We start from the raw sequence: 14,181 nt of genomic DNA, 5'->3' as shown, positions 1-14,181 counted from the left end.
TTATGATAGTTTTATTTTAAAAATGATATAAAAGTATAAAACGACAAATATGTCATCATAATAATATTAATTATAATTTAAAAGAAAGGGGTATTTTGTAATTTTATAATTGTGTTGGTGACTTGGTTAAGGGTTACACCAACTCTGTGAAAATTTTAAATATAAATAATAAGATTATAAAAAATATGAAAAGAAAAAAAATGTCATCATAATAATATTAGATGATAAATTAAAGCAAATGATATTTTTATGATTTTACAACTGAGTTGTGACTCGGTTAAGGGTGACACTAACTCGGTAAAATACTAAAATATAATTATTAGATTAGATATTATAACTATAATTTAAACAATACAAAACACAATAAGTTGAAAACTAGTTTATAGATACAAATAATACATATTATAAAACACAATAAATTGAAAAACTAAAATATATATGAGCTATATTATAATAATCGGGATAAACTTACATCACACATAGTGAGACATAAATTCAAAATAAATTTAAGAGAGAAGTCATACATCATATTTACATATTATAAGATTTAATACTTGAGACATCAATGTTAAATTTCAATTTTACCATTAGAACGGAATAGAACCGAATCTCTTAGAATTATGCATAGAAAATACTATTCTATGTTTTGGTACGCAAAAATAGTCTGAATTGATGATCGAATTGATCAAGTCATTGGTTCATTGGAGACTAAAAAAATTATTAAAAAATAAAAAAATTAGTTCAACTAATTATTTAACTGTTCGTATCGATTTTAGACCAACCAATTATCAGTCCAACTGTTTCAAATACTATAATATAAATACTATTAAATTAAATGAACATGCATACTAGAGTTATGTATAGGAGTACAAATAAGACCAAAATGATATGTCGACACCAATTAACGTACTAATATAAGATACTCAATAAAGTATGTTGACTGTAACGTAACGAGAATAAAATTTACATTCTGCAATGGAATGAGGACTCAATATATGTGTATGCATATGTGTATATATCTCCATTGATGTATATAAAAGGGGGGGAAAAAAGAAAAAAGAAAAAAAAACCTCTTGTCTGCCCAGCCCATAATTTGTTCATCTTAATATAATGCTGTAAAAATTTGTCGCTACAATTTTTCCCATTATCCTTCCCTATCTCTCTTCCTTGCGTGCCTAACACAAAATGGAAATTATTAACCAACAGAGTTGTAGACACATGGCTTGAGGGATGGTTCATTTCTTTGCCTATTTTCCGTGCTTTCATTGGAGCTTCTTTCAATGCCATCCGATAAAAAAAGAAAAGAAAAGGGCTTAGTGATTTAATCTGAAAGTTACGAGATTTTTAATGGTTCACCCACGTACCCAGAAGGCCCTGGAATCTCGTATGTTTGAGAAGAGACGTTCGATTTCCTTCCCTGCAATGCATTTATCATTCAAGATGTTATTTGGTTGTTGAGTTTGTCGATTGTTGTAAATTATCAAAATTCAAGATTTGTTGCGTGTGACATACATACAATATTCGATTGCTGGTTAGAGGGTTAGGGTTTTTGAGGCCAAAGACTGTTGCTTTTTTCGGTCTTCTATGCTTCTTTAGTGGTTTTATGAATTGGGTATTTGTGTTTGAAGCGTTTGTGTATTTTAGTTCCTTGTTTGTGCATCGAGTGGTTATAGGCTTATAGGGTTAAGTTGCTTCGAGGTTGCAACTTGCAAGGATTTCGGCATCTGAAGTTGTTATTAGATTGATCAAAAGATATGAGTCGTAGGGTGCGGCGCAAGGTGGCAAATAAAGGGAAGGATGGCGTTGTATCACTAAGTTGCCATGAAACCGGAGTTGAGGATTTAGGTACTGAGAGAAATGGGGTCGTGGATTGGACAATCTTACCTGATGATACAGTGATTCACTTATTTTCACGGCTAAATTATCGTGATCGGGCGAGTTTGTCATCGACTTGTAGGGCATGGAGGGTTTTGGCTGCTTCTCAATGTTTATGGAGTTCATTGGATGTCCGTGCTCATAAATTTGATACTACAATGGCTACTTCACTTGCCCCCAGGTGTATGAATCTTCAAAAGCTAAAGTTTCGAGGGGCAGAGTCTGCTGATGCAGTAATTCATCTTCAAGCTAAGAACTTGTGTGAAATAAATGGTGATTACTGCAGGAAAATAACTGATGCTAGTCTATCTGTGATTGTTGCTCGACATGAGGCTCTGGAAAGTATTCAGCTCGGTCCAGACTTTTGTGAAAGGATCACTGGTGATGCTATAAAAGCAATAGCTTTTTGCTGTCCAAAGCTGAAGAAACTTCGGTTATCTGGAATAAAGGATGTTTTTGCCGATGCAATCAACGCTTTGGCTAAGCACTGTCCTAATCTGATTGACATTGGGTTCCTTGATTGTTTGAATGTTGATGAGGCAGCCTTGGGAAATATTTTACCTGTCCGGTTTCTCTCTGTTGCAGGGTCGTCAAATATGAACTGGAGTGTGGTTTCACATCTCTGGCACAAGCTGCCTAAATTGATCGGGTTGGATGTTTCAAGAACTGATATTGGTTCAACTGATGTTTCTAGATTACTATTCTCATCCCAGAGCTTGAAGGTTTTGTGTGCTTTAAATTGTCCGGTTCTTGAAGAGGACACTAGTGTTAGCACAATTAAAACCAAAGGGAAATTGTTGCTTTCTCTTTTTTCAGATATTTTTATCGAACTATCTTCTTTATTTGCCGACACCACAAAAAAAGGGAGGAATGTGCTTTTGGATTGGAGGTGCTCAAAGAAAAAAGATAAAAATTTGAATGAGATCATGACTTGGCTTGAATGGATCCTATCTCATACACTTTTGCGTACTGCTGAGAGCAATCCGCAAGGTCTTGATGATTTCTGGCTCAAGCAAGGAGCGGCACTGTTGCTCAGCTTAATGCAGAGCTCACAAGAGGATGTTCAAGAAAGGGCAGCCACTGGACTTGCGACTTTTGTTGTTATTGATGATGAAAATGCTAGCATAGATTGCAGAAGGGCTGAAGCAGTTATGCTAGATGGTGGCATCCGACTTCTTCTGAACCTAGCGAAATGTTGGCGGGAAGGACTACAATCCGAGGCTGCAAAGGTTTATATATATATGTATATATTATTTTGAAAATTTATGGTTTTATCATCACAGTAACAACTACATCATATTCCTTCCTTTTATTTGATTTTCTTTAGTGATTATAGGATTATTCGATATAGTTGATTTGGACTTTTGGATGGTGTAGGCTATAGCTAACTTGTCAGTGAATGCAAATGTTGCAAAAGCTGTGGCTGAAGAAGGAGGAATTAATATCCTTGCTTTGTTGGCGAGGTCCATGAACAGGATGGTAGCTGAGGAGGCTGCCGGAGGGCTATGGAACCTTTCTGTCGGGGAAGAGCACAAGGTTTGTACTATCGGCACCTTTTCTCATACCTGGGAACATAATCTTTTGATCTCTAGTTCTAATCACTTTCTTTTTTAACAATTTAGGCTGCAATTGCTGAAGCTGGTGGAGTCAAAGCTTTGGTTGACCTTATATTCAAATGGTCATCTGGTTGTGATGGAGTTCTTGTATGTTTCTCTTTATGCAATGTATTTGGCGTGTGTGCTATTTTTAAATACCATGTGAGCATCAGCACATGGTTTCAGGCTTATACTTCATTGGTTGGATCGTGATTTCCTTTTTCTGTTTTCAGGAGCGTGCAGCTGGTGCCTTGGCGAATTTGGCAGCTGATGATAAATGTAGTACGGAAGTTGCCATTGCAGGAGGTGTGCATGCATTGGTGATGCTTGCTTGTAGTTGCAAGTTTGAAGGAGTGCAAGAACAGGTGCTGTTACTTTCACAATTAAGAAGCGCACCTTTGGCTCTGCATGATATATGCTCTAAAGTTCCATTGAATTGTTTTGATTAGAAATGATTAGAGTTATCTGATTTTTCTTTGTTACAACACCTAGTCTCAACAACTCAGAAATTGATACCAAAGTATCTAGGGTATTTTGTCACATTGTTCTAGATTGTTGAAAACTTTGTTAGTACCCTTATCAATGCCATACTGCACTTCTTTGATGCTAAGCATCCTATCATGTGCAAATGCTAATTGTGCAATGCATTCAGCTCTCTGTTAGTCATGGAATTAGGAAAGCTTGTAAATTCAATATTCCATTTTTTTCCTTTTCAGCATTCTAGTATTACTTGTGTACATGTACTGCATGTTTGTTGCCAGTTGTTTAATGTCATGTCTAAAAATACTAGGCTGCTCGGGCCTTAGCAAATTTGGCTGCTCATGGTGATAGCAACAGTAACAATGCTGCTGTAGGACAAGAGGCTGGTGCTCTTGAAGCACTAGTTCAGCTTACTCGTTCTCCTCATGAAGGTGTCAGGTAATTTAAATTACATATTTCTTCTGGCTCTTTAATATCTTAAATGCTTTCATTTCCGCATCTTTAGTGTAAGTGCATTTTCTCATTATAATTTTTGCTGTATTTGGCAGCATAGAACTGATGCTTTAGAATTGATTTTGGCTGGAGCTGAAAGCTTTTCTGCCCTAGGTTTTCATTGGTTGTTCCCTCTAGTTCCATCAGATTCCTGTCCAAAGTTCTGATTCTCTTCTGCTGAACACCTTGCTATCTCTATACAACTTTTTAGATGCTTTTGCCTGTACATAGGGTCAGTGTTCATCTTGTGGTCCGACAATATTGTTTCAGCTCTCTTCCTTTTTCGTGCTGATCCACAATAATAAATCCCGTCTATAATTATAGACCTTAGGTTCTTTTTTCTCCATGCACAAAATTATGTTGTGTTTCCTTAATAGGTTTGTTTTAATGTAGATGATATCTGCTGATTGAAACAGGCAAGAAGCTGCTGGTGCATTGTGGAATTTATCATTTGACGACAGAAATCGAGAAGCAATTGCAGCTGGTGGTGGTATTGAGGCCTTGGTATGATTTTCTTTTTTTTTAGCCCCTATTTTTTTCTCCATCTAAGCAGGGCTAGTCTTGGTTACCATTATGTGAAACAAAAAGTGGATAATTGTTGGTGGTCCATTTAAAGGCTTCCCAAATATTCAGTAACTTGGTGTACAGATTACATAAATTTTGCTTGGGCATTGTTCTCCATAGACTTAAATTATGTTTACTGCAATAATTCCTTAATTTACCTTAATATGTTTAAATGTGGAGCGGATGTGTCTTAGTCATCTGAAGCTTTCTCTTTCATGTATGCCTGGACTCCAACAGACATATTTGATGTTTCATTTCTTTTCCCTTGTTTTGGTGAGATGGTGCAAAAGTCTGAATCCTGAAATAATATTAACCACTACAGTGAAGTGCTATGGAAATTGAGTAATTTTAATTGAAGATTAGTTGAATTATGCTCTTGGCTTCATGATATTCTCTAGTAGAGCCAATGGGAATAAAATTTTTGTCGTAATACTAATATGTGCTTCATTTGTTAAAGAGCTCATTACATCTTAAAGGTATTGGTTTTTTCTCTAAATTTCTTTTATTGTTATTTTTGCGCAGGTTACTCTAGCCCAATCCTGTTCAAATGCTTCCCCAGGTCTTCAAGAGAGGGCAGCTGGTGCTCTTTGGGGATTGTCAGTGTCAGAAGCCAACAGGTATTGCAGTTTTTGATTCTGTATATGGACATTACTTACGAGGGAGTTGGCAATAATTATCATGATTACCACTACCAAGGCTTCATGATAAGACATGGAAGTTTTTTTCTGGACAATAGGCTGAACTGTATTAAAGAATTTCTTAATGTTAACGGCGCAACTGCATTTTTCTTCTAGCTCATACATTATTCAAATAAGATATTCTCATTTTGTGATGCCATAGCTAATAGGCAGAATATTGATGCTATTTGTATCGTTCTTTGTCAGCATTGCTATTGGACAAGAAGGTGGTGTTGCACCTCTGATTGCTCTTGCTCGCTCTGATGCTGAAGTAAGCATTTTCATAATCCAGCGCTCATAGTTTGTGCATAATCTATTTTTGTTCCGGTGGAATCTTAGTTGATCTTAACTTTTGCTTTCACTTTCAGGATGTTCATGAAACTGCTGCAGGGGCTCTTTGGAACCTTGCTTTTAACCATAGTAACGCTCTTCGGATAGTTGAAGAAGGTGGGGTTCCTGCACTTGTTCATCTTTGTTTGACATCAGAATCAAAGATGGCATGCTTCATGGCTGCATTGGCACTGGCATACATGTTTGATGGAAGGTAATAGTTGCTATCCTTAATTGCATAAGGTTTAACTAACATATCTTTCTCTATTTTCTGTCTAGATTGTTTTCAGGACCTTGTAGCTTTAAGTTTACTTATATGCTGATCACTATAATATGTAATTGGAATTATATTGTTGTAGTGTTCCTTATCATGATGAAGTTTAAGGTTAAAGACTATTTTTAACAAGGGCCGAAGGCTGGAATTTATCTCTATCCTTATAACAGCTTAAAAACAGAGCAAATCAGTAAAGTTATATATGGATAAAAATTATATGTTTCTATTCATAGATCTTTCAGTTAAGTTCAGAGAAAAAAAAGGCAATAGCTTTGTTACAGGTTTTGTTAGAGCCTGATGTGGATGCTGACCATTATTTCTACCTAAGTAATGAGTTAAGATCAATTAGAACTAGTGGAAGCTACATTCACATTTTATGGAGTGTAAACAGTGATAGAAAGTAAAATTTTGGTTTTTACCTTCAAATCTTGGGGCATATATGGTTTTCCCTTGGTTAAAATTTAAGCCAACCGATCAATTAAACTCATAGAGTAATTCTTACAGAAACTCTCTTTGATAGATTGAATTGAAATTTTAGATGACATTGGCAATAGTGACTTTAAAGGGTATTAAATAGTTTTCTTTTCAGAAATTACTTTCTGAGAGTTGCTATCTGGTAGAAGATAAATCAAAGGGCCAGAATGATGAATATCGTGATAGATGAGGTTGATTTGACCAAGCAGTTAGTGGTTTATTATGCATTGCAAGATAACATATCATGTTAATATCCATGTATCTTGTTAAATAATATCCATAGCCATCTTGGTAATATTTTTTCTCTGAATGATATTTTAAGCAGAACTGATGAGTTTACACCAATGGTCACATCATCAGAAAGCAGTTTAAAGAGTGTGAGCATGGATGGGCCCAGAAGACTGGCTTTGAAGCATATCGAAGCTTTTATTCTCAGATTCTCCGATGCACAAGCATTTGCAGCAGCAGCTGTTTCATCAGCTCCAGCAGCATTGGCACAAGTAACTGAAAAAGCTCGCATTCAAGAAGCAGGGCATCTAAGATGCAGGTTTGCCTTTTCTCTGTTTGTATTGCAGAAGCATCTGTACTTTCGAGATAATTATGTTCTCAATTTAAATGAAGGTTCAAAAAGATAACCCCAGTATGATATCTGTCTCTGTTTGTGCGACACTCGATTAAATAACCAGTTCAGTGAGCTTGCTGCTCACTTACCAAATTTTCTTTATTAAAATCCTGTTCCAGCTATTCTTTAGTGCTTGGAATTCATTAATCATGTTGAATAGTGGTGGTCACTTTTTGATGCTAGCCCTCTCTCCTTCATGTCATGCTTGCTTTAATGTCACCTCCCCGAATTAACTTTTTATATTCCTTAGTGGGGCTGAAATTGGAAGATTTGTCTCCATGCTTCGAAACTCATCTTCAATACTCAAGACATGTGCTGCATTTGCTCTACTCCAGGTAATTTATATCTATGATTTCCTTCTTAAGCATAATATATATTGCTAAAATATTACTCCAAGGGATTTTTACATGTTCCTTTGTCAGTTATTATATATATAATTTAATTCGATAATTGCAGTTTACCATCCCTGGTGGTCGACATGCAGTGCACCATGCTAGCCTTATGCAGGGTGCTGGAGCAGCAAGGGTTCTACGTTCTGCAGCCGCAGCAGCAAATGCTCCTATTGAGGCTAAAATCTTTGCACGAATCGTACTCCGAAACCTCGAGCATCACCAAGTAGAACATTCCATCTAATTCAGGAACCACCTTAGTGTTAGCCAAGGGTTTCAGATGCCACTGTAACATTTCAAATATACAAAATCTGTTCAGTATTTTCATACTTTTAGGATTGGGTAAATTTACTTTCTCCTTCCCTGCAACTAATCTTTGCATGAGGATTTGTAAGCATGTAATCATTTGTCTTTGTATTAATTGGAACAATTATGTAATTTATGCCCTTATGAAAACTTAAAATTATTTGAAACCAAATAATTTATATGTTAAAATTGAATTATCGCAAATGATCCGAATTACAAGTGACTCAAATTGCAGATGGGGATTTGTCTCGATCAAAATTCAACTCGATTGGCCTAGTTGAGAGCTCTAATCTCATGCACAGAACATCATTAGCTAATGAAATTATTCCCTGTAGTTGCTTTAGCTTTGAGCTTTGCCCAAGCATCATTAGAAAAAGAAAACATTCTTCAACTTAAGCAGCTTCCATCTCTGGTTGTCCCCTCATGTGCATACGCAACTGCAGCAACACAGACCGTATCAATTCCCATTGAGGATGCAGTTTATCTGCAGATACAAACTCCAAAACCCTCCTATCAACCTCAATAAGACTGCAGCCAGCCTCTTTTCTAGCCCCATTCCTTCTCATCTCTCTCCTAATTTCTTCGACATCTTCCCATCTTTTCTCAGCGGCATACAAATTCCTTAACATCACGTAACTGCCGTGATTAGTTGGCTCCATATGGACCAACTTATTTAGCACTCTCTCTGCTCTTTCAACATTATTCAAGGACCAGTATGCAAATAGGAGTGAAGTGAGAATTATTGCATTGGCTTCATATGGCATACTTTCTATCAGCTTCTCTGCTTCCTCCACACATCCTGCCCTCCCTAACAGATCAACCATACAACCATAATGCTCGATTTTTGGGGTGAGCCCGAATTCTGCCATTGCTTTAAACCACCTCTTACCTTCCTTCACCAGACCACCATGGTTACAAGCAGACAAAACACCAATCATGGTCACATCATTTGGCACGATTCTTCGATTCTGCATTTCCAAAAATACACCCAATGCTTCTTTGGCACACCCATTTACAGCATATCCATTTATTAAAGCATTCCATGAAGCTATTTCTCTTTCTAGCATCTCATCAAAAACTTTTTTCGCTTTATTTATCTCTCCACATTTTGCATACATATCAATAAGAGCTGTACATACATTGGTTGCTCTATCAAGTTTCTTCCTCTGAACAAAATGGTGAACCCATTCACCCAATTCAAGAGCACCCAAATCAGCAATAGGTGGAAGAATGCTCACAATGGTAACTCTATCTGGCTCAAACAATGTGGTCGATTGCAGTTCATAAAACAATTTCAATGCTTCATGAGGTTGCCTATTCTGACAGTACCCAGCAATCATTGCATTCCAAGATACTAGGTTTTTTTCAGGCATGGAATTAAATAAGAATCTGGCAGACACAACATCACCACTATTGCAATATCCATTAATCATGATAGTCCAAGAAATCACGTTCCTATCTGGCATTTGATTAAACAAACTTCGAGCCGAATCCAAATCTCCCAACTTAACATACCCATCAATCATAGCATTGTATAAGACAGAATCCTCCTTCTCAGGCATCTCATCCAAAAGCTTCTTTGCTCTCTCCATATTCCCAGCTTTTGCATAGCCACAAATCAGAGCTGTCCATGAAACTACACTTCTGTCAGGCATTTCTTCGAAAACCTTTCTTGCTGAACCCATGATTCCAAGCTTTGCGTACATATCAAGCAAAGCTGTTGAAACATACAAATCCAAGCAAAACCCAAATTTCATCACATGATTATGTATCTGTGAACTCTCACAGACTGCCATGTTTAAAGCACAAGACTTCGCAAGGGTCAAAAATGTGAACTTGTTGGGAACAAAACCCTCCTCATCTTTCCTAAGATCTCTATAAAGAGTGAAAGATTGGGTAAATTGGTGGACACCCAGATGGGCTTTGATCATAGAATTGCAAAGAAGTGTGTCGTTTCGGTGAGGCCTAACATCGAACAAGCGGCGGGCGTGGTTTATAGCGGAAAGAGAGGAAATAGAAGCGCATGCCCTGATGAACTTAGTGAAGATATTAAGGTTGGTTTCGACGGAGTGACGGAGCATGAAAGCGTGGATTTGGAGGAGAGTGGTTTTCGTGTTCTTTTGTTGGAGAAGAAACATACATTTTCTCTCGACCGGACGCCATAGCGAGTGCAACTGCAAGTGTGGCTCTTCTTTATCTCTCATCTATCAACTCCGCTCTTTTTTGTCCCTTTGGCTTAGATTTCGAACAGAAAAATCATTTGAATTTGTTTAAAAATTTTAAAGGAATTGCCTTAAATGCTACTTTCCCCTTAATTTTTATACGGGTTTATTATCTAATCTTATAATATCTGCACCACGGTCTTGCATACTTTTTCCTCTTCGCGTGCGAAACAGAGGTGATTGCCGGTAAAAAGACTGACATAAAGTGGCTACCTTCAGAGTTTAGAGTTCTAATACCTAACACCCAACAAGGGAGTTGACTGCTCCATGCAAAACAGAGGCAAGTAAAAGAAAATGAAACCGAGTGGTTGAATTTGTTTAAATCGAGCAATTTTGGGTTCAAGATATTGGATTATTTTGAATTCAGATTATTATTATTCAATCAACTAACATCCATCTTTTCAATAACTTCAAAATGCATCTGCATATCAGGCTTCCTATCAGCAAAATAAAATCTCTCACACACCTTCAATTTCCCACCACTTTTCTCATCTTCACTTTCAATCAAACGATACAATCTGTTCTTCTCATCCTGTATCCAAATTCTGCAGCCGTCGCACCACTGCCTAGGAGTTCCATGCAGAAAGAAACGAACCCTGGGGCCTCCATCCGCAACCCGTTTCGATATCCTTTCGATCACGTCTTGGTCAGTGATGTATGCACCAAAAGAGTTTAACCCCACATCCACGTAATGAATCTCAGTGATGCTGTTTAATAAGCTTTCCTTAGTCGTGGGAAGTATTTGAACCTCCTCTTGGACATTAACCCCTGCAGGCTGTTCTCTTATGTGGGATTTGTCATCCAAAGAACCAAGTTCAGCCACAAACTGGTTAACTGCAGTACCACCTTTGCTGAAACCAAGAACTACGGTTTTGGGTCGTGATGTAGATGATGAACTAATGGAGCATGGTTTCTTCGTTCCACTTGAAACTACATCTTTTGCCTGCAATAATGATATAAATTTAGTACATGGGAACAATCCAAGCAAAGACGCTATAGCAATATGTGCTATTTCATCAAATTTGCTTTTTTGTTTAAAAGCTCTATCTCAATTTTAATATTGAACAAATTAGTCCCTCTATCAAATACAAAATATTTTAATATTCCCAATTTTAAAAGTAAGCAACTAAAGACAATTAATCATAACAGTAATATTTTTCGTCAATTATACATATTTTCATTGATATAATAATAAATTTAATTATAAAAAAAATTAATCTTCCTTGTCTTAATTTAATTAATTCATGGTGCAATGTTTTCACTTGATTTAAAAAAGTTAGCACAGAAATATTTAAACATTATGTCAATATTTATGTATAATATATAAACATCTAGAGTTAAATTTATTATTATATAATCTAAATTATAATAATTGATGCAAAACATAAATATCTTATTAATTGCTTATTTTCAAATTCAAATTTTTGCTACAACCATTTGCTTAATATGAAATTGGGAGTACTTAAAAAGTGTTTTTACCTAGTTTTTTTCAATCAAGCATGTACCTGTTGAAAACAATTTGATAAGAGAGAGACAGTTGATGTAGAAGCCGGGAATCCAACAGGGGAATATGATTTAGGCTCACCATACTGATTGACTGACGGGATAAAATCCTTGTAAACAGCAAAAGGTCCATTGAAAATGGAAGCCTGGATGACCCAAGCATTAACAGACCCGCCAAATTTAGAAACCAAAACTTGAGCTACGTTTTGCAGATCCGATAGCCTCTCAACCACAGGGTTCCTTGTCCCTTCAACTCTGTCTCCATTGAAAAATATGGCATTCGCTGATGGCACCTATTTCCAATCATCTCACGATATATTATAGATTTCGAACCATGCTTTTCAAGTTTGAGAGAAAGAAAAATGAAAGAAACTTACAGTTAGGGATTTGGAAGCAGAGGAGAAGCAGAGAGATGCGGCGATTCGGTAGTAATTTTTACAGTTTGGGTCTAATTTCACATTGAAAACACCACTCCAACGATCCATGGAAACAAAAGAAGGCTGTTCGGTCTAAAAGAAAAAAAAACCAAGAGAAAGTTGCAGTTGTGTTAAGGTTGGAACTCTAACACGAGAGAAAATCGTTATCTGGGTGAAGAAGGAACGTAGAGAAACCGAGATGCTCAGAGAAACCAAAGAGAATAATATAGTGGGTTCGGTCTGGTTTTGTAGGACGATACTTGAATGTTGGGCTAAGGTACAAATTCAGATCTAGCTCAGTACGGCCAATATGAGCCAATTTAGTTATTATTTATATTATTTGTAAACTCCTAATTAAATTGGTTGAATACTAAATTAAAAGGAAAAAGAATGTAGACCGAAGTGTAAATATTAGAGATAATATTATTGGGAGGAGCAATATAGATCTTAAAAAGATCATGAAGAAATCATGAATTTTGAATATATTTGATTTTTTTGCTCGATTTAGTTTATTTTCTTTATTAAACTAAACTTTGAACATGAAACATAAAACTAAAAGAGAGCATTCTTTTTTTTTCTACTCGATTTGATATTTTTTTATTAAACCAACTTAATTGATTATAATATACAAAAATTAACTCGACTGAATTAGAGATAAAAAATTGATGTAACTTAACCAACTTTAAGTTAGTCGATTAACCAACTTAACTGACTTTAGTTATTGGACTTAAATAATTTATATTTATTTTATGAATTATAAATTATAAATCTTATTTTTTGTCAAGTCAGTTTAAAAATTCAAAACTCAATAACAAACTGAAATAACCAACAAAACTGAATTCATGATTAAAAAAACTGATCAAACCACGTAAACCGAACTTGAATAAACTAATTGAATCAATTTAATCAACTTTCTCGAAAAATTGCTCTCCTCTACATAAAATGGCCATGGATAATACAAAAATCAGAGTTCAAATTCAATGATTGTCATCCCTCTTCCCATAAAAAGATACATCTTTACAACTAATAGATGTAAATTACGATAAACAACAGCCCACTTGTATACGGACAACTACACAACACAACTTATGTAACTTTTTTTTTCCTTTCTATAACATCATATCACACTTTTATGGTAAGCATTATAAATCAACAAAGCTTTCAATAAATAGCCTAGGAATAATTCAATTTTTGTTCGTTTATTAAGCTAAATCAACGAATATGAATAATTTTTAGTCTCGTTTATTAGACAAACCAAATATAAACAAATCTTGTTCAATTCATTTATGTTCATTTGTAAACTTATTTATGTTCGTTTACAATTCATTTAATAAAAGCTTAATATATAGATTGACCCCTGAACTTGGTCACTTTTCTCAAGTCGGCCCTTGGACCTTTTTGTTATTTCAAATTGGTCATTAAGGTTGACATTCATTACACAAATTGGTCCCTTCAATTAAAACCATTTCTTTTTTAATAATTGGGTGACATGGCCAAATTAGGATGTGATATGTAGGCAAACAAAAAAATGACACGTGCCTTCCTTTTACTTATTCTAATTTTTTTTAAAACTTAAAAATTTAAAAAATAAACAAAATTAAAAAAATATTTATTATAAAAAATTAAAAAATGAATATATAATTCAAAAATAAAAATAAAAATAGTTAAAAATTTAGAAAATTACAAAAAAATGAACAAATAAAAAAATTTCGAAAAAAATAAAAATTAAAAAAATAGTTAAAAATTTAGAAAATTACAAAAAATGAAAATATAAAAAAATAAAAAAATATAAATTCAAAAAGAAAAAAATTGACTTGTGAATGTCGATCAATGTGATTAATGTTGAATTTTATAATTTTTATTTTTATTTTTACTTTTTGAAATTTAAAATATTTTTATTAATTCAATCAATGCTGGCAAGTGGTGTTGGAATTTTATGCAAATTTAATGAGAAGCATCATA

At 35.0% G+C, this 14,181-nt stretch overlaps 3 protein-coding genes across 3 annotated transcripts; 1 reads left to right on the top strand and 2 right to left on the bottom strand.

Moving 5' to 3' along the window:
* Nucleotides 1–942: 942 nt before the first annotated feature.
* On the top strand, nt 943–8,253 carry LOC107920081 (protein ARABIDILLO 1). Its single transcript, XM_016849600.2, has 12 exons — nt 943–3,104; nt 3,253–3,411; nt 3,498–3,578; nt 3,704–3,835; nt 4,261–4,388; nt 4,859–4,946; nt 5,529–5,623; nt 5,891–5,954; nt 6,052–6,227; nt 7,087–7,308; nt 7,634–7,718; nt 7,840–8,253. Exons 1-12 carry the CDS (start codon nt 1,755–1,757, stop codon nt 8,014–8,016), a joined length of 2,757 nt encoding a protein of 918 aa, XP_016705089.2. The 5' UTR covers nt 943–1,754; the 3' UTR covers nt 8,017–8,253.
* LOC107920082 (pentatricopeptide repeat-containing protein At2g44880) lies at nt 8,254–10,282 on the bottom strand. The gene has a single exon (XM_016849601.2). The coding sequence runs from the start codon at nt 10,280–10,282 to the stop codon at nt 8,471–8,473; it is 1,812 nt and encodes a 603-aa protein (XP_016705090.1). The 3' UTR covers nt 8,254–8,470.
* Nucleotides 10,283–10,652: 370 nt separating this feature from the next.
* Nucleotides 10,653–12,517, bottom strand: LOC107920083 (uncharacterized). The gene is made up of 3 exons (XM_016849602.2): nt 12,181–12,517; nt 11,806–12,096; nt 10,653–11,243 (listed from the first exon to the last, which is right to left on the bottom strand). Exons 1-3 carry the CDS (start codon nt 12,286–12,288, stop codon nt 10,683–10,685), a joined length of 960 nt encoding a protein of 319 aa, XP_016705091.1. The 5' UTR covers nt 12,289–12,517; the 3' UTR covers nt 10,653–10,682.
* Between the last annotated feature and the right edge of the window lie 1,664 nt (nt 12,518–14,181).

This window comes from Gossypium hirsutum, chromosome D08, assembly GCF_007990345.1.
Source record: "Gossypium hirsutum isolate 1008001.06 chromosome D08, Gossypium_hirsutum_v2.1, whole genome shotgun sequence".
Lineage (NCBI taxonomy): Eukaryota > Viridiplantae > Streptophyta > Magnoliopsida > Malvales > Malvaceae > Gossypium > Gossypium hirsutum.
The sequence above is the reverse complement of the archived record's forward strand: the minus strand, read 5'-3'. Positions and strand labels throughout refer to the sequence as shown.